This window comes from Lepidochelys olivacea, assembly GCF_965140295.1.
Source record: "Lepidochelys olivacea isolate rLepOli2 genome assembly, chromosome: 27".
In the NCBI taxonomy this organism is placed as follows: Eukaryota; Metazoa; Chordata; order Testudines; family Cheloniidae; genus Lepidochelys; species Lepidochelys olivacea.
Genome location: NC_140437.1, coordinates 3247441 through 3272580, shown reverse-complemented (window position 1 = coordinate 3272580; position 25140 = coordinate 3247441). Strand labels below are relative to the sequence as shown.

The 25140-nt window shown below is 52.5% G+C and overlaps 1 protein-coding gene across 1 annotated transcript in view; it reads right to left on the bottom strand.

Moving 5' to 3' along the window:
* LOC311513564 (vasoactive intestinal polypeptide receptor 1-like) overlaps positions 1-19783 on the bottom strand; it is a gene marked incomplete at its 3' end in the record, with an annotated part of 67886 nt that extends 48103 nt beyond the window's left edge. The window contains exons 1-5 of the mRNA XM_084615485.1: positions 19690-19783; positions 8483-8606; positions 6121-6190; positions 3290-3460; positions 2654-3006 (exon numbers count right to left, since the gene is read on the bottom strand). Of these exons, the coding sequence (XP_084471611.1) occupies positions 2654-3006; positions 3290-3460; positions 6121-6190; positions 8483-8606; positions 19690-19761 (790 nt within the window). The 5' untranslated portion in view covers positions 19762-19783. The remainder of the gene's footprint in view (positions 1-2653; positions 3007-3289; positions 3461-6120; positions 6191-8482; positions 8607-19689) is intronic.
* Between the last annotated feature and the right edge of the window lie 5357 nt (positions 19784-25140).

The window sequence follows — 25140 nt, the reverse complement described above, 5'->3', positions numbered from 1 at the left end:
GGATCCCATCACATCCAGCTGTGGGCGCTGTTGGGCACAGGAGCCTGAGTGGCTGGGCCTTGGCTCTGGCCAGGGATGGTGATTTCTGAGCTCCTGCCATTGGATGCAATCCGGTCTGTGCCAAAGGCAGATACACTGCTTCTCGGAAGGGTCATAAGCCCTGCAACTGGCAATCTGGGCAGGGAGGGTTCAGCAGGATCCGGTGGGGAGGGGGGCAGCTCTGACAGAGCCTAGGAATTCCCCTCCATCTGTCTAGGACCCTTCTCCATGACATCACTGCCCTTCAAGCGGCTGCAGCACTTCCTTCGGCCACCAAGAGCCTGCACAGCTGGGAGGGGAGAGCACCAGGGAGCAATGAAGGCAGTGGGCAAGTAAGCGAAGGCTGACAGGTTTGTTGCCGTAATAAGCCTGGTCTTTGTTCTGTGAGTGATGGGAGGATGGTTAAGGAAGGAGAGGAGACAATGAACTCAGACAAACACTGTGTGTCTGTGTCTGTGTGTCATGTGTGCATGCACTTATGTTCACGTGTTTCTGTATATGCATGCGTGTGCACTTGTGTGTAAGCATACATGCATGCATGTGTGAGCATGTGTCATTCAGTGATACGAGACTCGGGGAAGGGTGGGCCCTTTGCCCGGTTAGCCCTCTCCACTCTGGGGGCCCCTCACTAATGCCCACTCCATTAGCAGGGGTCAGAAATCACTAAGATCCCAGTGCCTGCATCAGCACCACACGCTCCCACCCAGCCGGCCCCATTACATAGACAGATTGTGTCCGCGAGGCAAGGCACAGTGCTGAGCACGAAGCTTGTGGGTGAGCTGCATAGGCCAGTCATGGCAGGCACCCAGACACTGCTGAGCAGAGCCTGGCAATACTCCCCCAAGGCGCTGCCCTCATCTGTCAGCCTGGTGAGGCAATCAGGGGATGGACCCCTCATTGAGCCAAACGGGATTGGCCGCGGCAGTGCCAAGCATCCATGACAGAGGAACTAACCCAGGACACAGCACCCCTGGAGCTTTGTTAGGGAGCGGAGCCCCCAAGGAAGCCACCCCCAGCTGGGCTATTCTCCCCTTTCCATCCAGGGTGATCCCAGGGTGAGCCCTTGGGGGTGCAGTGGGGGAGGGGACTAGCATGAGCTATTTATACTAGGCACTCTTTGTGTTTCTAGATTCCCCCTCTTTGCCATTTGCAGAGCAGACTCTGGGAGCCCCCTCTCCCTCGACACAAAAACAGGCACCGGAGCATCAATTACAGCAGGCTTATCCGAGTGGAGTTAACTCGGCTTCACTCACCTAGTGACAAACAAAGGCACCCTGTCTCCCCAGATGCTGCCTGCACAGCTGCTGCTGCTCTCCACCCACGGCTGCGCTGCAGCCCCCTTCCGCCAGGGCCAAGGGGACACAAAGCAGCCACTCAGCCCCCCAGTAAATGCCCCTCCAGCTCTGTGCAGGCCCTGCAGAAACCCCACACACAACGGGGGCATCCTGGGGCAGATGGCAGCTTGGCCAGAGGAAGGCGGGGGCAGCTTGGAGGCAGGAGGAGGCATGGCTGGGGCAACTCTGCACCTCAGCTATTTCCTGGCTGCAGCAAGGCCCAGAGACCATGGCATCTGGGTCACAGGCCTGAGGCTACACTGGTCTGTGCTGGGGGGGTCAAAGCTAGAACCAAGGAGGCAACCCCCCTCAGCCCCTGCAGCAGGCCTAGCAGGGTACATGGACAGGCTGAGCTGGGCGCCACTAGCCCCTGTGAACCATTCAAGCCTCTGGGTGATGTTGAACCAGGAACAGAGAGCTGCCCAGCACCATCTCCTAAGCCCAGGATGAAGGGCAGGTGTCTCCTCTCTTTCCTGAATGTTCCTGTGGCTCGGTCTCAATGGTTCTCATCTCTGACATCTGGAATTAGCTCTAGAGTTGCCAACTGTCTACTCGCACAAAACTGAACACCCTTGCCACACCCCTCCTCCAAGGCCCGGCCCCTGCCCTGTCCCTTATCTGAGGCCCCACCCCCTGCTTACTCCTCTCCCCACCTCTCTGTCGCTCGCTCTCTCCATCCTCACTCACTTGCTCATTCTCACTGGGCTGGCTCAGGGGCTTTGGGTATGGGAGGGGGTGAGGACGCTGGCTGGGGGTGTGGGCTCTGGGGTGGGGCTGGGGATGAGGGTTTTGGGGTGCTGAAGGGTGGGATTGAGGGATTCAGAGGGTGGGAGGGGGATCAAGGCTTGGGCAGGGGGCTGGGGCACGGGAGGGGGTGAGGGGTGCAGGCTCCGGGTGGCGTTTACCTCAAGCAGCTCCTGGAAGCAGAAGCATGTCCCTTCTCTGGCTCCTACGCGAGGCGCAGCCAGGTGGTTCTGCACACTGCCCTGTCCATAGGCACCACCCCAGCAACTCCCATTAGCCATGGTGCAGAGCCCCCTGGCTGCCCCTTCGGAGTGCAAGGGAACATGCCGCTGCTTCTAGGAGCTGTGTGGAGTCATGGCAGGCAGGGAGCCTGCCTTAGCCGTGCTGCGCCACTGACTGGACTTTTAATGGCCTGGTCAGCAGTGCTGACCAGAGCTGCCAGGGTCCCTTTTCAACCAGGCATTCTGGTTGAAAACCGGACCCTGGCAACCTTAAATAGCTCTGTATGAGGGGAAGCATCATCCACCATCTCTCACCAGTATGCAGCTCAGGACAGTGCCCTGGTCTCACTGCTTTCAGGGAAGTGCCCTTTGGAGACAACATTCCCTCTTTGGTCAGCTTGTGGGATGTGGCATGGGGCTGTGTCGGCCTGTGGGACATGGCGTAAGGCTGAGTTGGCCTGCAGGATGTGGCATAGGGCTGAGTTGGCCTGCAGGACGTGGCGTAGGGCTGTGTCAGGCTGCGGGACATGGTGTAAGGCTGAGTTGGCCTGCAGGACGTGGCATAGGGCTGAGTTGGCCTGCAGGACGTGGCGTAGGGCTGTGTCAGGCTGCAGGACATGGTGTAAGGCTGTGTCAGGCTGCAGGACGTGTCGTAGGGCTGTGTCAGCCTTCAGGACGTGTCATAGGGCTGAGTCGGCCCGCAGGATGTGGCGTAGGGCTATGTCAGGCTGCGGGACATAGTGCAGGGTTGTGTCAGCCCATGGAACATGGCGTAGGGCTGTGTCGGCCTGCGGAATGTGGCATAAGGCTCAGTCAGTCAGCAGCACATGGTGTCGATCGGAGTCAGGCTGCGGGACGTGGTGCAGGGTTGTGTCAGCCTGCGGGACGTGACGTAGGGCTGTGGTGACCTGCGGGATGTGGCGTCAATCAGTCAGTGTCAGCCTGCGGGACATGGCGTAGGGCTGTGTCAGGCTTTGGGACATGGCGTAAGGCTGAGTAGGCCTCTGGGACACGGCATAAGGCTGAGTCGGCCTGCAGGACGTGGCGTCGGTCGGTGTCAGGCTGCATAGCGTGGCGTAGGGCTGTGTCAAGCTTTGGGACATGGCATGAGGCTGTGTTGACCTGCGGGATATGGCGTAAGGGTCAGTCAGCCAGCAGGACGTAGTGTCGATCAATGTCAGGCTGTGGGATGTGGTGTAGGGCTGTGCCAGGCTGCAGGACATGGTTTTAATATGACCCACAGGGAAGCGCTTGTGGTCTGAGCTGGGAATCTGTGTCCTCAGCTGTCTCCCTGCAATGAGCTGTGCTGGAGTACACGGCCCCAGGAGGTCATTCACAGGCCGCAGCGCTGCTGACAGGTTAGGAATAAATCTGCCTAAACAGTGGATCATATTTTGGATTCTTGTCAGCTCCAGATGGATTCAGGAGGCTGCATTTCCTTTTGGCCTTTCACCTTCTTCGCTCTAGGCATAGGCTGGGCTCACTCAGAGAGGCCCCAAGCAGTCTGGCCGTTTCTGGCTCAGCAGGCAACTTTCTGACATTCACACCAGACCACGATTTTCCTCTTCTGTACACCCATTGTACAAGGCCGTCACCCGCGTGACTCTCCCTCCCTGAGGGCAGGAACTGGAGGAGCTCAACCACCCCACTGATGACAAAGGAAGGCGGGGGAGGTCGGAGCCAAATGAGGCTCTGTCTGGGGGTAGAGAATCCGCCATGTGGAAACCCAGAGGAAAAAGGCCAGAGCTCTTGCTGACACTGAGGAATGTATCTCATTTTTATCCAGCTCATAATAGAGGAACTTCAGGGCCCTTTCTGGAGAAGCCAGTGAGGTCATTTTAGGAATTTCTCTTTCAGATCTCACCCTTATTCTCTGTGCAACCCCAGGACAGACCCCCCACTTCCCCATTTCTGAGCCTAAAATGTTCTGCAGCCTTTGGCCTGGGTTAGTTTGCAGGGCTGGGGCTTCTGCTGGTTGAGTTCACACTGCTCGCTAGGGGCCGTGTGATCTGGTGCACGGGGCAGTACTGCAGAGACTCGCGTTCTCAGCCTGGCTTTGCTGCTGGGTGACCTGCTGCAAGTTGCTTTGTCTCTGGCTCTCCTCCCGCTCTTTGTTGGTTCAGACCGTGAGCTCGCCGGAGCAGGGCCTGCGTCTCACCCCATGCAGCGCCTGGCACAATAGGGCCCTGGGCTCAGCTGCAGCTGTTGTAATACTAGTAACAGAGTAGATTGTGAGGCTCTTGCCCATATCGGCTTGTTCACAGTCCAATGTTCCTCTTGATTGTCCTCCTCCCAAATGTATTTTCTCCCCCTTGGTCCCCATGCCATCCTCCAGCTAGCACAGAGTCCTGCAGTGCGTCTCCTCAGCCACATGGGCTATCTCAATCCTGTGCTTCTTACATCAGCTTCCCACAGAACAGCAAGTCAAGTTCAAGGTCTCAGTCCCTACCTTCAAGGCGCTACAGGGCCTGGGACCAGCATATCCACAAGAGCTGAGAGCTCTGGGATGAAGACAGCGCAGGATAGCTCTGCTACTTTGGTCCCACAGAACTTTCTGCCCCAAGGGGGAAGCTTGAATGCTCTCGGGGGCCAGCCCAAGACTCTGGAATGAACTCCCAGAGGAGAGAAACCTCCCCACCTCCTGGTCTGAACACCAGCCACGCCTCTCTGACCGGCCTTCTCTGACACACGTACAGCAGCATGGACACATTGAAACAAAGGCCTACCAGAACGACCCACTCCACCTCCCTCCTGCTATCCACATGGGGAGGGGACGAACTACATGGGACAGAGGTTAGTCATGTCACGTAGTGCACAACTGCAAGGCGCTCGGAACCACAGGGATGGGGTGGGATGAGAATATGCCTTGACGTGAGTAAAATCCCCTCTGGGTTAGCACCACCCTGAGATACTGTCACCGTGACTAGCGCCCCAGGCCAAGAAAGTGTGAGCATCCGTGCTCCAGTGCGAGGAAGGATTGGTGAGAAGGGACTGCAGACATGCCAGATCTTGTCCCCAGAGCAAGGAACAGAGCTGGGGTCCGGGGCATGGGTGGTGGGTATAATAGGCCAGGAGGGGCTAAGCCTGCCCTGGTGCAGCCACCACTGACCCTGCCGCCAGACCCCTGGGCCATGGTGGCCCCGCCTCTTCCCCTCCCTCCTGGGAGTGGGCTTCTGCCGGAAGATTTTGCTTATTTATCATGCGCCATGCAGGTTCCCGGGCTGCTGAAGAGGCAGTATCTGCTACTCAGCTTCCCGGGTCCCTTGGATTCCCCAGGGAGATTGCTGATGATCCTGGGAAGCTGAGTAGCAGACACCACCTCCTCAGCCGCCCTGGAACCTGTATGGCGCATATAAAAGCTCAGCGTTCTCAGCCCGCCACTGCCTGGCTGCTCCTCTCCAGCACTCCACCCCCATAAAAACCACACTGGAGGGAGCAGTCACAGAGAAAATCCTTCCTCCAATCTACACATCCACTGAGGGGCTGGGATAGAGCCCTCTCTGAACAGACACACTGATGGGGGGATGGCCAGGGACAGAGCCCCCTACACAAAAACAGTGGGGGGGGGCAGCTAGAGTGACAGGTTAGGAGCAGAGCACACCCCACAGACCAGAGGGGAACCAAAGCTCCCCCAAACACCCAGCAGGAGGAGACACAGCTCCCCACTCTCACACACATGGAGTGGACAGATCCCTGCGTGGTACTATCCCTAACCCCCCATAATGGCTCTGGACATCCCCGCCCCAGGGTCAATGCATGCCCCGGCTTTGGGCCCCACTCACCTCCCATCTGCCCCAAGGCAGCAGCTCCCTTCCGGGAAGGGCTCGCCCGAGGCAATGGCGAGTGTGAGCACTGAAGGGGCAGGTGGTGCGTGCGTGCAGGCATCCAGCCAGAGCGCAGGTTGGGACTGTTGTGTTTGGGTTGCCTGGGTGAGCGGGGCGGGGAGGGAGTGGGGCCCCGCTGCCCTGAGGGTCACTGGCCTGGCTGCCCATTGGGGATGAAGGTGAACATAGTAGCACACACCAGGCAGGTTTGCAATGCACACATTACCATTAATTTGCAAACTGGACACCATTAACTTAGGCTTGAATAGAGACTGGGAGTGGATGGGTACACAAAGTAAAACTATTTCCCCATGTTTATTCCCCCCCTCCTACTGTTCCTCACACGTTCTTTTCAACTGCTGGAAATGGCCCACCTTGATTATCACTCCAAAAGGTGTTGGCTTTTTTTCTCTCCTGCTGGTAATAGCTTACCTTACCTGTTTCAGAGTAGCAGCCGTGTTAGTCTGTATTCGCAAAAAGAACAGGAGGACTTGTGGCACCTTAGAGATGAACCAATTTATATGAGCATGAGCTTTCGTGAGCTACAGCTCACTTCATCCGATGAAACTGTAGCTCACGAAAGCTTATGCTCAAATAAATTGGTTAGCCTCTAAGGTGCCACTAGTCCTCCTTTTCTTTTTACCTTACCTGATCACTCTCATTACAGTGTGTATGGTAACACCCATTGTTTCATGTTCTCTGTGTATATAAAATCTCCCCCCTGTATTTTCCACGGCATGCATCCGATGAAGTGAGCTGTAGCTCACGAAAGCTTATGCTCAAATAAATTTGTTAGTCTCTAAGGTGCCATAAGTCCTCCTTTTCTTTTTGAGGATACAGACTAACAGGCTGCTACTCTGAAAACTATAAATAATGTAACCAGCCCAATATACTAGTACAGCTGTTCATGTTTTAATCCTTGCTAGCAAACAAATGCTGGAACAATCAGCCCTGGGCGGAGAGGAGGGACGCACACAGTGAGCGGAGAGGGGGCCAAGTGGGGAAAGGGGTGGAGCCTGGGGTGGGGCGGGGCCATGGGTGGAAGAGGTGGGATGGGAAGCTAGCCTCCCGGAGTGGAAGCTTCACCTGCCGCCCATGGTCTGGAGGTTAAAGGGCACCTGTCTATGCACCCTACCCTCTCTGCAGTAGACAGACAGATGCTTTTACTGCCTCCTACCGCCTGGTTTGCAGTGTTTGTTTAAAAAGCAGAACATGAACACTTGAACCCAAATCCAAGAGCAAATAAATGCTTTCTTTCTCCTAAGAATCATAGAATCACAGAATATCAAGGTTGGAAGGGACCTCAGGAGGTCATCTAGTCCAACCCCCTGCTCAAAGCAGGACCGATCGCCAATTAAATCATCCCAGCCAGGGCTTTGTCAAGCCTGACCTTAAAAACTTCAAAGGAAGGAGATTCCACCAGCTCCCTAAGTAACGCATTCCAGTGTTTCACCACCCTTTTTTCCTAATATCCAACCTAAATCTCCCCCACTGCAACTTGAGACCATTAGTCCTTGTTCTGTCATCTGCTACCACTGAGAACAGTCTAGAGCCATCCTCTTTGGAACCCCCTTTCAGGTCGTTGAAAGCAGCTATCAAATCGCCCCTCACTCTTCTCTTTTGCAGACTAAACATCCCCAGTTCCCTCAGCCTCTCCTCATAACTCGTGTTCCAGTCCCCTAATCATTTTTGTTGCCCTCCGCTGGACTCTTTCCAATTTTTCCACATCCTTCTTGTACTGTGGTGCCCAAAACTGGACACAGTACTCCAGATGAGGCCTCACCAATGTGGGGAATAGAGGAAAACGATCACGTCCCTCGATCTGCTGGCAATGCCCCTACTTATACATCCCAAAATGCCATTGGCCTTCTTGGCAACAAGGGCACACCGTTGACTCATATTCAGCTTCTCGTCCACTGTAACCCCTAGGCCCTTTTCTACAGAACTGCTGCCGAGCCATTTGGTCCCTAGTCTGTAGCGGTGCATTGGATTCTTCTGTCCTAAGTGCAGGACTCTGCACTTGTCCTTGTTGAAGTTTAAGGAGTTAAAAATCAGCACTATAAGATCCTTGGTTCTTTTACTTTAAAATATCTGGAATGTCAAGTCTGTTTCACCCTGCTTTTCTGGAGGCCTTGTTGGAGTTTCCAACGTATACTGCAAATCTTCACCCAGGGGCCAGTGTTGGTGAAACTTTCACTGAGGCTTTCTTTTCCCCAAGCATTTGTTAAGCATTGGAATCAAGTCCCTCCCTTCTCCACTAGAGACCTCGCCCCTGTCAGAGAGGCTTCAGGAATGCCCAGTGGTGCTGGAACTCACTCACCTTTCCAGCTGGAAGGCTCTGGAGACTCGTTGCTTTGGTTTTCACTCCTGATTGTTTCCAGACACTCAGCCTCTCGTTCCTGTAAATGCAGAATGATGGAGCACTCCGGGTGGGTCGTCTGCACCTTCAAGAGGAAATGCACAGACACCAGAACACAGGGTGTTAAAGGGCTTTCACTCTTAACACACCTGTGCCTTCTGTTCAAGGACAAAATATTCCTGTGTGTCATATTTCCGCTAGCCCCAGCCCCAGGCAGTCCTCGCGGTGCACCTGTTAGCCCTGATTTTGTCATACGCTTTATGGTTTTTGCCTGGTGAATACTGTTAACAAACATGGCAAAAATGGCAATCATCATTTACAATCCTCTCTGACAGGTTTCAGAGTGGTAGCCGTGTTAGTCTGTATCAGCAAAAAGAACGAGGAGTCCTTGTGGCACCTTGAGACTAACAAATTTATTTGAGCATAAGCTTTCGTGGGCTAAAACCCACTTCACTGAATACATGCAGTGGAAAATACAGTAGGAAGATATATATATACACAGAGAACATGAAAAAATGGGTGTTGCCATGCACACTATAACGAGAGTGATCAATTAAGGTGAGCTATTATCAGCACTGTGTTTAAGAAGTCTCCTCTGAGATCCATGGTGCCATACAGACGAACTGTGCTTTCAATATGGAGCCATTTGAGCCCCTTACCGGGGGGACGGGGGTGCGGGGGATGGACAGACAGCAAAGTATTTGAAACAGAACAAGAGAACAAAATGTATTAGAGACAGAAAAAACTATTAGGACATGTCTCTTGCACTCCTCTGTCAGCCAGGACAGGGTTGTTCCCTGCAATAGATTTCCTAGTTCTTGGTCCTGTCCATTTTAACAGATTTGAAGAGGAGACACCTGCGTGGTTGTAGGAAGGCAAAACCTTTCTCTTATTCCAAGACAAACCAGTGGGAAAGTGTCTCTGCAGTGCAGGCACAGGGGATTCATTAAAGTTTCAGCCTCTGTCATCTGGACAAGTGCTGAATGTACAGGATAGCGAGACATCTGGGAGAGAACGCTCAGACACATTTGGATTTCAGGATCATTCCAGGAAAGTCCATTGCTGGTACATATTTTTAAAGGACAGGAAGGTTATAAACCTTTAATGAGATTGTACAGTTACATAGCCTCCCACATCCCTAAGCCTCCCAAAGCAATTCACAAAATCTGCTCTGCGCCAAAGGAGAGAACAGTAGGCAGGTTGCGAAGTTAAGCACGCAGAAGATAGGAAATGCCCATTCAACCTCCTTGGGCACTTGCATCTTTATTAATATGATTGCCCTGATTTTTCCCCATCTATTTTTACAGTGGGAGAACTGAGGTTCAAAAAGAGTAAGGCCAATGTTTGAAAAATGTCCAAGAATTCTGCCCCCTCAACCAAGACACCTCAGGCCCAGTGTTTCAGAGGCACTAAAGCATCCACAGCTCCCATGATGTCAGAGAGGCCAGGGTTCAGTGCTTCGGAAATCAGTCCTTAGGTGTCTCAAACTGAGTGCCCAGATTAGCCCTGCCATGCCTCAAATTGAGGGTCAATATGGTACAGAGCATGAGGCACTCAGATACTATGGTAACAGTAATAATAGAAGTACTTGAGATGATAGATAGATAGATAGATAGATAGATAGATAGATAGTGAATTAGCCCTTGCACTCAGCAGAAACTGAAAGGAAGATGGTCTAAGGCCATATGGACATCTGCTAATTGGTTCTGCAGTGTGACTCCATTTGACTTTCTCCTGTTCTGTTTCTATAGCTAGTGTGTTGGCCTAGCCATTAGCCACTCACACGGCAGCACAGGCGGTCAATAAGGTCAATTATTTCACCTCTTCAAGTAGTATTCATTTCTTTTGAGTTTTACACAGGAACATGTGCATTGCAAGACTGGATCTGAGCCGAAGTCCACCCAGTCCAGTATGCTGTCTCTTGACAGCACCAGCAGCAGATGGTTCAGAGAAAGGCGTTGGAGATCCCTCCCTAGCACATGTGGGATAATCTGCCCCCAGGAAGATCTCATCATAATCCCTAACAATTAGAAACAATTAGAAATTTCATTAATGACTTTTAAAATGAAAAAGGAAACTGTGCAAAAAGTGGAAACATGGCCAAATTGATAAGGAGGGGTATAAAAGAACAGCACCAGTATGTAGGGACAAAATCAGACAGGCTAAGGCACAAAATGAATTACACCCAGCCAGGAACATAAAAGGCAACAAGAAGAGGTTCTTTAAATACATTAGGAGCAAGAGAAAGACAAAGGAAAATGTAGGTCCTCTACTTAGGAAAACTAATAATTGACATCAAGAAGGCTGAGGTGCTTAATGCCTATTCTGCTTCAGGCTTCACTAAAAAGTTAATTGTGACCAGATACTCAACACAATTAATATTGACAGGTTTCAGAGTAGCAGCTGTGTTAGTCTGTATCCGCAAAAAGAACAGGAGTATTTGTGGCACCTTAGAGACTCACAAATATATTTATTAAAAATTAATATTGACAACCAAGGGGAAGGAATGCAAGCCAAAATACATAAAGAACAGGTTAAAGAATATTTGGATAAGTGGGATGTATTCAAGTCAGCAGGACCTGATGAAATTAATCCTAGGTTACTTCAGAAACTAGCCAAAGCAAATCTCGGAGCCTTTAGCAATTATCTTTGAGAAGTCCTGGAGGATGGGAGAGGTCTCAGAAGACTAGAGAAGCGCAAACATGGAGCAAATTATTAAACAATCAATTTGTAAGAACCTGGAGGATAATACAGTTATAAGGAACACCCAGCATAGATTTGTCAAACCAACTTAATTTCCTTCTTTGATAGGATCAATGACCTAGTGTGTGGGGGGGAAGCAGTAGCCGTGATATACCTTGATTTTAGTGCCGCTTTTGACACAGTTCCGCATGACGGTCTCATAAGTAAACTAGGGAGATGTGCTCTCGATGAAATTACTATAAGGTGGGTGCCCAACTGGTTGAAAGAACATACTCAAAGAGTAGTTTTCAGAGTAACAGCCGTGTTAGTCTGTATTTGCAAAAAGAAAAGGAGTACTTGTGGCACCTTAGAGATGAACCAATTTATTTGAGCATAAGTTTTCATGAGCTACAGCTCACTTCATCGGATGCATACCATGGAAACTGCAGAAGACATTATATACACAGAGACCATGAAACAATACCTCCTCCCACCCCACTCTCCTGCTGGTAATTAAGGAGAGTGATCACTTTAGATAAGCTATTACCAGCAGGAGAGTGGGGTGGGAGGAGGTATTGTTTCATGGTCTCTGTGTATATAACGTCTTCTGCAGTTTCCACAGTATGCATCCGATGAAGTGAGCTGTAGCTCACGAAAGCTTATGCTCAAATAAATTGGTTCGTCTCTAAGGTGCCACAAGTACTCAAAGAGTAGTTACCAATGGTTTGCTGTCAAATTGGGAGGGTGTATCTAATGGGGTCCCGGGGTGGGGGTGTCAGTCCCTGACAGGTCAGTCCGGTACTATTTAATATTTTCATTAATGACTTGGATAATGGAGTGGAGAATATGCTTATAAAATCTGCAGATGACACCAAGCTGGGAGGGGTCGCAAGCACTTTGGAGGACAGGTTTAGAATTCAAAATGACCTTGACAAATTGGAGAATTGGTCTGAATTCAGCCAGATGAAATTCAATAAAGACAAGGGGAAAGTACTTGACTTAGTAAGGAAAAACCACATGCACAACAGCAAACTGGGGAATAACTGAGTAGGTGGTAGTAGTGCTGGAGAGGGTCAGGGGCTTGTGGTGGACCACAAACTGAATGCAAGTCGTCAAAGTGATACAGCTGCAAAAAAGACGAATACAATTCTGAGATGTATTAACAGGAGTGTTGTATGTAAGACACAGAAGGTAATTCTGCCACTCTACTCGGCACTGGTGAGGCCCCAGCTGGAGTACTGCATCCAGTTCTGGGCACTACGCTTTAGGAAAGATGTGGACAAATTGGAGAGAGTTCAGAGGAGAGCAACAAAAATGATCAAAGGTTTAGCAAACCTGACCTCTGAGGAAAGGTTGAGAAAACTGGGCATGTTTTGTCCTGAGAAAAGAAGACTGAGGAGGGACCTGATAACAGTCTGCCAATGTGTTAAGGGCTGTTATAAGTAGGATGGTGATCAATTGTTCTCCATCTCCACTGAAGGTAGGACAAGACATAATGCAGAAAGGGAGGTGTAGGTTAGCTATTAGGGAAAACGTTGTAACTAGGACCACCAAGGGAGATCGTGTACTCCCAACTATTGGAAGCAAGCTGGGCAAATCCCTGTCAGGGATGGTTGAGGTTTAGCTGGTTCTGCCACAGCACTGGGGGCTGGACTTGACCTCTCAAAATGCCTTCCAGCCTGACATTTCTATGATTCTATGAGATCTTAGAGCAGGAGTCTTTAGCTCCCTGCGGATGCTCTGTGCTAGCACTAACTGCGATAACACAGGAGAGCTCAGGGATCCATAGACATGTCCAATCCCTCTTTGAATCCTGCTAAGCAGGTTTTCGTACAGCATTTCAGACATTCCAAACGTTTCCCAGCAGGCGGTATCCAGGGACACTGAATCACTATCTCAGCATTCCAGGAGCTGGGAGCTGAGGTCATTGGGACAAGGGGGCTGCTGAACTGGGGGTTTGGACAGAGCCAGAGACAGTGAAGTTCTGATGTGGAGGCACTTTTGACCACATGGAATGGCTAAGGTCCATCACAAGGGAAACCTGCTTGGGGACTTTAGAAAGCCGGGCTGCGCAGGACTCCCTCCCATAGACCTTCGCAAAGGGAGGAGAATGGAGTGTACAGCTATGGTGGGCTGCAGCCAGTGAAAAAGGAGACTGGCTGGGGCCTGGAGGCAGACAGAGCTAAGGAGCCAGGACTGGAGACTGAGGAGCTGAGGAGTTGGTTAAACCAATGGTTCTCAACCAAGGGTCTGGGGCCCCCTAGGAGGCGGTGAGCAGATTTCAGGGGGTTCACCAAGCATGGCCAGTGTTAGACTCACTAGGGCCCAGGGCAGGAAGCTGAAGTCCAGCTGCATGGGACTGCTGCCTGGGGCACCAAGCCCCACCACCTGGGGCTGAAGCCAAAGCCTGAGCAACTTAGTTTCACAGTGCCCCCTGTGGCATGAGGCCCTGGGCAACTGCCCTGCTTGCTACCCCCTAATGCCATCCCTGGCTTTCATATGCAGAGAAACAGTTGTTATGGCACAGCTGGGCCGTGGAGTTTTTATAGCATGGTTGGGAGGTGGGGGTGGCTCAGAAAGAAAAGGCTTGGGAACCCCTGGGTTAAACCATCATAGCTGCTCTAGGAAAACCTCTGCACCCCGACGCAGAAAGCATTAGCCAGTGCTCAAGCTTCCTGCAGACACACACACTCAAAACAAGAGGCACCTGGCATGCTACTTTACAAACAACAAAGGCAATTCTCATGCAAAAACTTAGCTACAGTTATGGTTGCTGTGTGCAGTTCTGGAGCAGACATATGGGGCCACTGAGCACAGCCATGAACTCCCTCAAACATTAAAGACTAAGGATATCATAAGGTTCCATCAACAGTTTTGACACCAGTCTAGCCTCCAGTTCACACAGAGACACCATCTCTCTGAGCAGCGTCCAAACAACCTTAACTCTGCCCCTGCTCTAGTATTTTATGGGCAGATCCAGCTTCCACCTAAATCAATAATAAGCCTCTTTCTGCTGACTTTAATGGGAGTTGGACCAGGCATTTATACTATGTGCCTTTTTAGCATGGCAAATATGGATAGCTGACTACATGATTAGTTGTATCACCATGGACTAGGATGCCATTGTGTGAGGTGCTGTCCAAATACAAACCAAGAGACAGTCCTTCTGCATAGAGCTTACAGTCTGAGTACATTATTTGTTCTGTGGCATCCAGTTGCCTCATTCATTATGGCACATACAATTCCTGCTTTTATAGAAAAGCTGTCATTTTATGATCTGGTGTGAGAGGTCTGTTTAAGTCAATGTTCATTATATTTGTCTAATTATCAGTGCCTGGAATTATTTTGCTCAGTAGGAAAATACTGTAGTTTGGACATGTTTCTATGGTACAAAGCTGGGCACTCTCAGGAACTCTCATGTACTCCCTTGGTGGCTTCTGGGAGCACACAGTCTCCCTAGGACTCAAGGACGAGGAGTTCAAACCCACTAGGCAGGTGCTGCATATTCTGGGTGCAGCTGTGCTCTCAACCTGCCTTTCTGTTTGCCTGCTGGAAGCAGCGGGTAGTATCGTGCTTTGTGTGCATGTCAGGGCAGATTCCGAGTCTCTTGCTAGATCCCAGTAGTCTGGAAGGAACTGGTGAATTTTGTGCACAGCTGTGTGAAAAACCAGATTCTCACAACTCCGCGTGACTGAGAGGCTGGCATAAAGTGCTTGCGCATGGTTCTGAGAGGAAGCTACAGTTTAGTCGCAGTGGATAGCTATCTTTTGGTCACAGGGTCTTTGTATGCTAGTGGGTGAATGCTCAGGTTCAGTGGTCTGCATGTGTGAACGGGAGGCTGGACTGGTTCATGGAACCTCAACCATGGTTTAATGTTTGGGGGGCAGGGGAAATGGTTGAGTTCAATGATCCTCTGAATCATGCTGAACCACACCTTGCAACGTGTCCTTTGGGATTAGACTACAGTGATCAGGAAGGTAACCCAGCCTTGCTTATAAAGAATTAAGTTAAGCCCTGTGGACTTCTGGGAGGTTTGCACAGGTGAAATTGTTTGCTCCCAGACATCATGGTGATGGGTGTGTTCAAAATATGTGGCTGGATCCTTCACTAGCTCAGCATTTTCCATCTCTGTTCATGGGGATGGAAGTTGTCTCCAGAGCTTCAGAGCCTGCTCAGAGCCCTGTGTCAGCACGTTGAGCAGACAGCCGACAGGCTCTCACAACGTGACCTATGGGGCTTGGGCTGAGCTGTCACTCTGATCTCATCTCAACCCAGCTGTGCAGAGACTCCAGAGAGGGGGAAAGTCAGGTGGGGGTCTTCCTTATCGCGGGCCTGATCCTGCACAGTGCTGAGCTCCCGCAGTTTGCACCTAAACCAATGGGAGCTGAGACTTCTCAGCACCGCCAGGGGCTGCTGAGCACCCCGTGGGATCCAGCCCTAGAAGGACTCCCCACATTGTACAGCACCATGGCATCTGCTTGACCTACATGCACACGTCCTGCTGCGACTGCTCCAAGTCTTAGAGGCAGCGAGCACCCAGTGGCCTTGCTTCGGAAGATTGTTCTCTCTTTCTATTAGCAATTGCTCTCAACTGTCATTTCCGGGAAGGAGCTGCTGCTGAGTTTGCCCTGGGGTAATTCAGCAAGTGTCCCTTTGCGGTGGGGGGGGACGACATTCTCTGTCTCTAATGCTGGGATTGTCAGGTGCGGAAACCAAGCTGGAATTTGCAAATGCAATACAACTGCCCTCCCTCCAGGAATGTGTTAGTGCTCTCCGTGTTCTGCTGTGCAGTCTAGACGTGCGGCTGTTGCAAGCACACATTTCTCAGGGCTGGCAGCAACCGCTGTTGTGATTGCTCCTGGGGTTCCTCATCCTGACAGCGATAGTTTGGCATAGGGGCTGAATTCTCTCTCGCCAAAGGAGAGCAGGGGAATCACCCTAAGAGAGGTGATCCCAGCTCTCAGCATCAGCCATGCATAACTGTGAGTCACCTCTGCAGCTCTGTTACTAAAACATAAAGGTCAGGGTGAGGATGGCAGCAGAGTTATTGGCTGGAGGCAGAGTTACGGTTACTGAGAAAGTTCGGGTTCGGGTCATTTTAAAGTAACTCCAGCTGGATTAGTGTTGGAGTCAAAGAGACCTTAGGTTTCACGGTTAGGGTTAAGAGGACCTGACAGCACTTCACATTGGACTTTCCTGAACTCAGAGACTGCTTTCAGGTCTAGTGGCCTTGGGTACCCAAGAGCTAGCTTGGGCCTTTAGTCACAGCCCTGAGCAAAGCATGATGGGTAAGACACTGCACCTCAGAGACAGGCCTCCATGGCATGGCTCCCTCCCTGTGCCTTCCTTCTGGTGTTAGTTGTGTGCTGGGGACATAGAGTTGCAGCGAAGCAGAACACCACAGCTGTGCTGACTGGCATAGCTGGGGGGGAGCCACGATTCTGCCCCCGCACTCCTCCCCACCTGCTCTAAAGGGGCACAGCAGGCACATGGGGTTGCCAGGGAGCACCTCTGCAGCGGCACATGGGACAGCCCCATCAGGCTGTTTGGTCTCCTAGCTGCTGCGCCAGGCACCCAGATAGGACACCTGAGCCCCACATTCAGACACTGACCCCACTGCAGAATCTGCCCCATTTGGAGACAGCAGGCTCCATTCAGTGCTCTCCTCTCCCCCTCTTCCATTCCACTCCAGGCCCCCCCTTGGCAGTGCCTGTATCTCTAGGCAAGGGGTGGGGGTGCAGTCTGCCCCTGGAGCCCATCTGCACCCCACAGACAGCTTCACTACAGTGTGATGGGCAGGGTCTGCTCCCTGGGGGGATGAATGTGCAGGCGAAGCACCAGGGAATTGGGGGCAGGGGAGTCCCTGGTTGCCAGGGGCACTAGGTTCAGGGTTAGGGTTCAGACGTTCAACACACCACCTGACTGTGTTCCCAGCCTGGGACCCTGCCCTCCCTTATGGGCTCCGGGATGGGGACACCGTGAGAGTCGGGGTCAGCGCTGAGGAATGAAGCAGCAGCAATAGCCAGGCAGAGCCAGGAGCCAAGAAAGGCCCTTCCTGCTCCACACGTTGGCCCCTGTAACAGAGATTCCAGGTGGCCCATGGTCTCCAGACCTGGCCCTGCAGGTAACAACCCTGCCCATTAGCACTGGCTGGGCTGGGCTACAGCATGGTTCGGCTCAGCACGGTTACCATGAGGCTGTGCCTAAAGCAGGCAGCTGTGGTGCTGACACACGCAGGGGCCCCAGTTCACAGGGCGTCTGGGGAGGAGGCTAAGGGGGCACCTTCATGCCGCCCCTTTGGGGTCTAACGCGGGCTCTGGTGCCATTAGAGCATGTCAGGGCAGCTCTCGCTGATGTGCTGCTTCCCAGGGCCCCAATGGACACTGAGGAGCAGAGACTCTCCGGATTGCAGTGTGTCTCCCCACGCCCTCTTCCTACCCTGCTCCATCCACTCTGACAGCCCCCTGCGCTGGGGCCTGGGAGTAGGTGGGGACAGGAAGGTGGGGGACCCCCCTCGCCCAGGGGCGTTCCTCTCTCCACCACCACAGCAGCTTGCAGGGGCTTTAGGCCAAGGGGGACTTGGCCCCAGGAGCAGGGGGACTGTGTGAAAAGTAAAGCAGGTCCTGGCTCCCAGGGGAGTCTGCCCAAGGCCTGAGGAGCCCAAACCAAGCTGAGAATAGAGAGCTAGTCATGCCCGTTGCTGCAGCATCCCCCTCTCCTGGCCAGCCCTGGAATCGTAGTGTCCTTTGCGCTGGACCTGGGTGGATGCTGCCAGCAGGATGGGGGTCCATGGTGCTTCCCCATCCTGTGCCCCTATGGGGGAGGGCGGGCAGGTGCTGCCTGGGGGCCATCCCAAAGGGCGAAGTGGGGAGGGTTGGCAGGCAGAGCTGGGCTGATGTGGAGCCGGTCATCCAGCGCCCCTCTGGTGTGCAGGATGCCTGTGCTGAACCTTCTCCTCCCAGTTTGCTCCCCCTCCAGGCAGGGCTATGGAGGTTGACGGGGTTGGGGGGTGAGACAGGAGAGGCTGTCCTTTGCTCAGGTGAACTCAAGTACCTCTGCCTGGGAGGGAGGCAGGGACAGACAGGACAGAAGAAGCTGGGATTTCGCTGCTAGCCTAGGGCTCAGGAGACCCGTGTTCAGTTTCCCACTCTGCAACAGACTCCCTGCATGACCTTGGCCAAGTCACTCTGGCCCAGAGCCAAAGGTAATTAGGTGCCTAATTAGGTGGGAGTTCAGAGCCTACCTGCTTTGGTGTCTCTGGGCCTTAGTTCCCATCTATGCAATGGGGAGAACACCCTTGCTGGCCCCCGGGGTGGGGATGGGAGGGTGAGGCTAAATACATTACAGTCTGCAAGATGCCCAGGTACTTCCAGGATGGGGATCAGATGAGAGATGGGGTCAAAGGAGTCTCAAGTTATGACTCCCGAAGTCCCTGGGGAGGGTCAGGAGTAATTCAGGCAGGAGCAGAGGGCTTGCCTCCAGAGAGGGCAGAAGCAGCTGCCAGTACAGGCTTTCTGTAGGAGCCTGGCAGTGCCAGCTGCTACTCACTGCCCCACTCCTTCCACCCCCTCCCTTGGGCCCAGGGGCCAGCGGCTCCCGAGCTCACTGGGACGTTGCTGGCAGCCCCTGCCTGAGACGTTAGCGGTAGGTTTGTTTCCATCCAGTGAATTCCGCCTCACTTCACCATCATCACATTAGCCAGCGCACAAAGGGGCAGCCTTGGCTCAGAGCCCCCGGCGCGCACCTAGCCCTGGCAAGCCCAGCTCCGGGCTCATCACCTCTCTAGTGGGGTGGGGCAGGGGAGGGGGAAGTCTTTTGTTCCTTGAAAGAGAAGACTCTCTGCGCACTGCAGGGCGAAACTGAAAGTGTCTCTTTGCCTGTCCGGCTCCAAACCTGCTGCTGAGCTGGTATTTCAGAGACTTCCCAGCTAGCCCATCACTGCAACCTGCTCCAGAATGCCCAGGGAGGGGACGGTGGGCAACTGAATCAGAGAGCGGGGCAGGCCCCGCCTGGCAGAGGGCTCTTGGGGAACTGCCCCAGGGCATGCAGACCTCTCCCATCCCACTGGGGAGCCCCAGGGCGAGCCCTGCTCTCCTTGCTCATCCACTTTTAAGTGCTGCTCTGGGGAGGAAACAGCCTGAAGAACCCCTGTGGGACAGCAAGAGGGACTGAAAGGGGTGCCAGGGCTCTGAACTGCCAGGCCCAGAGGTGCTGGGGCTATGAACTGCCAGGCCCTGGCACAAATTAAGCCCTGGGGACTGGTAGGCACAGAAATGGAAGCCAATCTGGCACTGGCTGCCCTGTGGCACCACACCACTCAGTGCTGAGAGTGGGTGGCTAACGCAACTCCGTCTGCCAGCGTAGGTGCTGCCCCTCCCACCCATCACAGGCCCTCCCCTGCCTCCTGCGGCCAGGATCCTCGGCCGGGAGCACTGGCCTGGGGTGGGAGCAGGAGGGAGATTTTGCGGCCTTGGCACTGCACTTACCGGTGTGAGTGGGATCGCTACCAGCAGGAGCAGCAGCCGCCAGACCCCAAAGGGCTGCCATGTTCTCCGCATCTCTGGAGCAGGGAGCTGCTTCTCCCCCTGCTTCTGGGGGTCAGTCCACGGAGGACAGGGGATCAGTCCAGCTCCTCTTTTATGTCCCTGCCTCTGCTCCTTCTCTGATGGGATCCACCAAGTGTAATCAAGGCACCTGGCCTCAGTGATGGCCCTGGCACGCAGATCCCTCTGCACGCTCAGCTCCCTCTGCGCTCCCAGCTCCCCCTGCACGCCCAGCTCCCCCTGCGCCCTCCCTGTGCACCAGATCAGCCTAGTCCCTCCGGTCCTGTTGAGCCCTGACACTGTCTCCCACTTCCTCCCTTCTCGCCCCACAGTCTTCTGCCAGTTCCTTCCTCTGTACTCTGCTCCAGCCGAGCCCCCGTGCCTGCCCCACACACCTGGCTCCGGCTGTTCACCCAGCTCCCACCTGCCCCTTTGCTCCTTCCCTGGGCCCTGGCCCCGGCTCCCCTTCCCTGCCCAGCTCCAGCCGGTCTCTCTCCCAGAAACTGCATGTGACAGCTCCTGTATCTGGTAGAATGACAGGCTCCACCCTCCTCCCCACGCAGGAGGCTAGATGGAAAGTGCAGGGATTGGGGGATTCCCAAGCTGGGCGCTACCCAGTGCAATCCAGGGCCTGCCCCCACTGCTGCCCCCCACAAGGCATGAGTCCTTCCCCGGCACTCTAAGCTTTCCCTGGTGATCTAGGGGTTCCAAGCTGAGCTACCCCAGGCCCACACAGGGACAGGGAGCCCCTCTGCATCACCAGGCGTGGGGCTTTCTTGTGCGCCTCATTGGTCAGAAGCCATAGGGAGGGGGACCCCAGCCAGCCGCTAGTGCAGCTTGGAAGCCGTACAGCCCTGGTGAGGGGGCTGCCTGGGGCACCGAGGAACATACAGCATTGCCAGCCTCAAATGAGCAAAAATCATGAATCAGAGCAAAAGAATCAGGAGATTGGCAAAAAACATCATGAGACTGAGGGGCGGAGGGGTAAGACTGTCTCATGGGGTTTTGTGTGTCTTTTGCTCACTGAACACCCTGGCCCGACGACTAGTGCTGCCCTTGTTCCCAAACATACTGGGTGGGGGGGTTATGGCCCCTGCTGCAGGAGCTCTCACCCCCCCCCCCCACACATCTGCCTGGCCCCTGCCCAGCAATTAACCCTGCCTCCACCCAGCCCCCACCACAATCAGCTCACTGCCCCCAACCCCAACTCTGCTCCTCCAGGGGCTCTTCACCCCCCATTCCCAGACCTGAAGGGATGCAGCGGGGTCCCCTTTGCCCCCTCCAGGCAAGGGGAGCCAGCTACACAGGCTCTTCACCCTCCCCCCCAGCCAAGCTGTTGCGGGGGGGGGGGGGGAGCAAAGGAGTCATCCTCAGCACACAGGAGGGGAGGAGGGGGCCGGGTTGCCCTGAGTTACCAGGCTCTTTCTGCTCCTCCTCCCCTCCTGTAAGGATGGGGTGGATTGCTGATGGGAGCAGGAGGAGAAGAGCACTTAGGGTGACCACCCGTCCCTTATGTCAAGGTGCATTGAAATGGATTACAACTGATACTAAGTGCCAGTTTAAAGATTACATTGAAGCTCATTACAGGTTTCAGAGTAACAGCCGTGTTAGTCTGTCTTCGCAATAAGAAAAGGAGGACTTGTGGCACCTTAGAGACTAACCAATTTATTTGAGCATGAGCTTTCGTGAGCTACAGCTCACTTCATCGGATGCATACCGTGGAAACTGCAGCAGACTTTATATACACACAGAGAATATGAAACAATACCTCCTCCCACCCCACTGTCCTGCTGGTAATAGCTTATCTAAAGTGATCATCAGGTTGGGCCATTTCCAGCACAAATCCAGGTTTTCTCACCCTCCACCCCCCCACACAAATTCACTCTCCTGCTGGTGATAGCCCATCCAAAGTGACAACTCTTTGCACAATGTGCATGATAATCAAGTTGGGCCATTTCCTGCACAAATCCAGGTTCTCTCACCCCCTCACCCCCCTCCCAAAAACCACACACACAAACTCACTATCCTGCTGGTAATAGCTCATCCAAAGTGACCACTCTCCCTACAATGTGCATGATAATCAAGGTGGGCCATTTCCAGCACAAATCCAGGTTTTCTCACACACACCCCCACCCCCATACACACACAAACTCACTCTCCTGCTGGTAATAGCTCATCCAAACTGACCACTCTCCAAGTTTAAATCCAAGTTAAACCAGAACATCTGGGGGGGGGGGGGTAGGAAAAAACAAGGGGAAATAGGCTACCTTGCATAATGACTTAGCCACTCCCAGTCTCTATTTAAGCCTAAATTAATAGTATCCAATTTGCAAATCACAGAATATCAGGGTTGGAAGGGACCTCAGGAGGTCATCTAGTCCAACCCCCTGCTTAAAGCAGGACCAATCCCCAATTTTTGCCCCAGATCCCTAAATGGCCCCCTCAAGGATTGAACTCACAACCCTGGGTTTAGCAGGCCAATGCTCAAACCACTGAGCAAATGAATTCCAATTCAGCAGTTTCTCGCTGGAGTCTGGATTTGAAGTTTTTTTGTTTTAAGATAGCGACCTTCATGTCTGTGATTGCGTGACCAGAGAGATTGAAGTGTTCTCCGACTGGTTTATGAATGTTATAATTCTTGACATCTGATTTGTGTCCATTTATTCTTTTACGTAGAGACTGTCCAGTTTGACCAATGTAAATGGCAGAGGGGCATTGCTGGCACATGATGGCATATATCACATTGGTGGATGTGCAGGTGAACGAGCCTCTGATAGTGTGGCTGATGTTATTAGGCCCTGTGATGGTGTCCCCTGAATAGATATGTGGGCACAATTGGCAATGGGCTTTGTTGCAAGGATAAGTTCCTGGGTTAGTGGTTCTGTTGTGTGGTATGTGGTTGTTGGTGAGTATTTGCTTCAGGTTGCGGGGCTGTCTGTAGGCAAGGACTGGCCTGTCTCCCAAGATTTGTGAGAGTGTTGGGTCATCCTTTAGGATAGGTTGTAGATCCTTAATAATGCGTTGGAGGGGTTTTAGTTGGGGGCTGAAGGTGACGGCTAGTGGCGATCTGTTATTTTCTTTGTTAGGCCTGTCCTGTAGTAGGTAACTTCTGGGAACTCTTCTGGCTCTATCAATCTGTTTCTTTACTTCTGCAGGTGGGTACTGTAGTTGTAAGAAAGCTTGACAGAGATCTTGTAGGTGTTTGTCTCTGTCTGAGGGGTTGGAGCAAATGCGGTTGTATCGCAGAGCTTGGCTGTAGACGATGGATCATGTGGTGTGGTCAGGGTGAAAGCTGGAGGCATGCAGGTAGGAATAGCGGTCAGTAGGTTTCCGGTATAGGGTGGTGTTTATGTGACCATTGTTTATTAGCACTGTAGTGTCCAGGAAGTGGATCTCTTGTGTGGACTGGACCAGGCTGAGGTTGGTGGTGGGATGGAAATTGTTGAAATCATGGTGGAATTCCTCAAGGGCTTCTTTTCCATGGGTCCAGATGATGAAGATGTCATCAATATAGCGCAAGTAGAGTAGGGGCTTTAGGGGACGAGAGCTGAGGAAGCGTTGTTCTAAATCAGCCATAAAAATGTTGGCATACTGTGGGGCCATGCGGGTACCCATAGCAGTGCCGCTGATCTGAAGGTATACATTGTTCCCAAATGTGAAATAGTTATGGGTAAGGACAAAGTCACAAAGTTCAGCCACCAGGTTAGCCGTGACATTATCGGGGATAGTGTTCCTGACGGCTTGTAGTCCATCTTTGTGTGGAATGTTGGTGTAGAGGGCTTCTACATCCATAGTGGCCAGGATGGTGTTATCAGGAAGATCACCGATGGATTGAAGTTTCCTCAGGAAGTCAGTGGTGTCTCAAAGGTAGCTGGGAGTGCTGGTAGCGTAGGGCCTGAGGAGGGAGTCTACATAGCCAGACAATCCTGCTGTCAGGGTGCCAATGCCTGAGATGATGGGGCGCCCAGGATTTCCAGGTTTATGGATCTTGGGTAGTAGATAGAATATCCCAGGTCGGGGTTCCAGGGGTGTGTCTGTGCGGATTTAATCTTGTGCTTTTTCAGGAAGTTTCTTGAGCAAATGCTGTAGTTGCTTTTGGTAACTCTCAGTGGGATCATAGGGTAATGGCTTGTAGAAACTCGTGTTGGAGAGCTGCCGAGCAGCCTCTTGTTCATATTCCGACCTATTCATGATGACGACAGCACCTCCTTTGTCAGCCTTTTTGATTATGATGTCAGAGTTGTTTCTGAGGCTGTGGATGGCATTGCATTCCGCATGGCTGAGGTTATGGGGCAAGTGACGCTGCTTTTCCACAATTTCAGCCCGTGCACGTCAGCGGAAGCACTCTATGTAGAAGTCCAGTCTGCTGTTTCGACCTATCTTAAAACAAAAAAACTTCAAATCCAGACTCCAGCGAGAAACTGCTGAATTGGAATTCATTTGCAAATTGGATACTATTAATTTAGGCTTAAATAGAGACTGGGAGTGGCTAAGTCATTATGCAAGGTAGCCTATTTCCCCTTGTTTTTTCCTACCCCCCCCCCCCCAGATGTTCTGGTTTAACTTGGATTTAAACTTGGAGAGTGGTCAGTTTGGATGAGCTATTACCAGCAGGAGAGTGAGTTTGTATGTGTATGGGGGTGTGAGAAAACCTGGATTTGTGCTGGAAATGGCCCACCTTGATTATCATGCACATTGTAGGGAGAATGGTCACTTTGGATGAGCTATTACCAGCAGGATAGTGAGTTTGTGTGTGTGGTTTTTGGGAGGAGGGTGAGGGGGTGAGAGAACCTGGATTTGTGCAGGAAATGGCCCAACTTGATTATCATGCACATTGTGTAAAGAGTTGTCACTTTGGATGGGCTATCACCAGCAGGAGAGTGAATTTGTGTGGGGGGGGTGGAGGGTGAGAAAACCTGGATTTGTGCTGGAAATGGCCCAACCTGATGATCACTTTAGATAAGCTATTACCAGCAGGACAGTGGGGTGGGAGGAGGTATTGTTTCATATTCTCTGTGTGTATATAAAGTCTGCTGCAGTTTCCACGGTATGCATCCGATGAAGTGAGCTGTAGCTCACGAAAGCTCATGCTCAAATAAATTGGTTAGTCTCTAAGGTGCCACAAGTCCTCCTGTTCTTTTTATTGAAGCTCATGGTAATTGCATTGTATGGCAGAGGGCAGGAGAACCCCAGGCTAGAGAGTCAAATGCTATGGGAAAGGGAGTTTCCCTTCAAATAAAAGCTTTGTCTCTTCTGTTTTGTGTGCTTTTCCCTTGTTTCCATCTAACAGCTGTGGTCACCCTAAGAGCACTGCATCTGCAGCCTCACCACTCTGGTGCATGTGTGTCTCTCTGAGCTGCAGTCGCACCGCTGACGGCAGTAGAGATACACCCT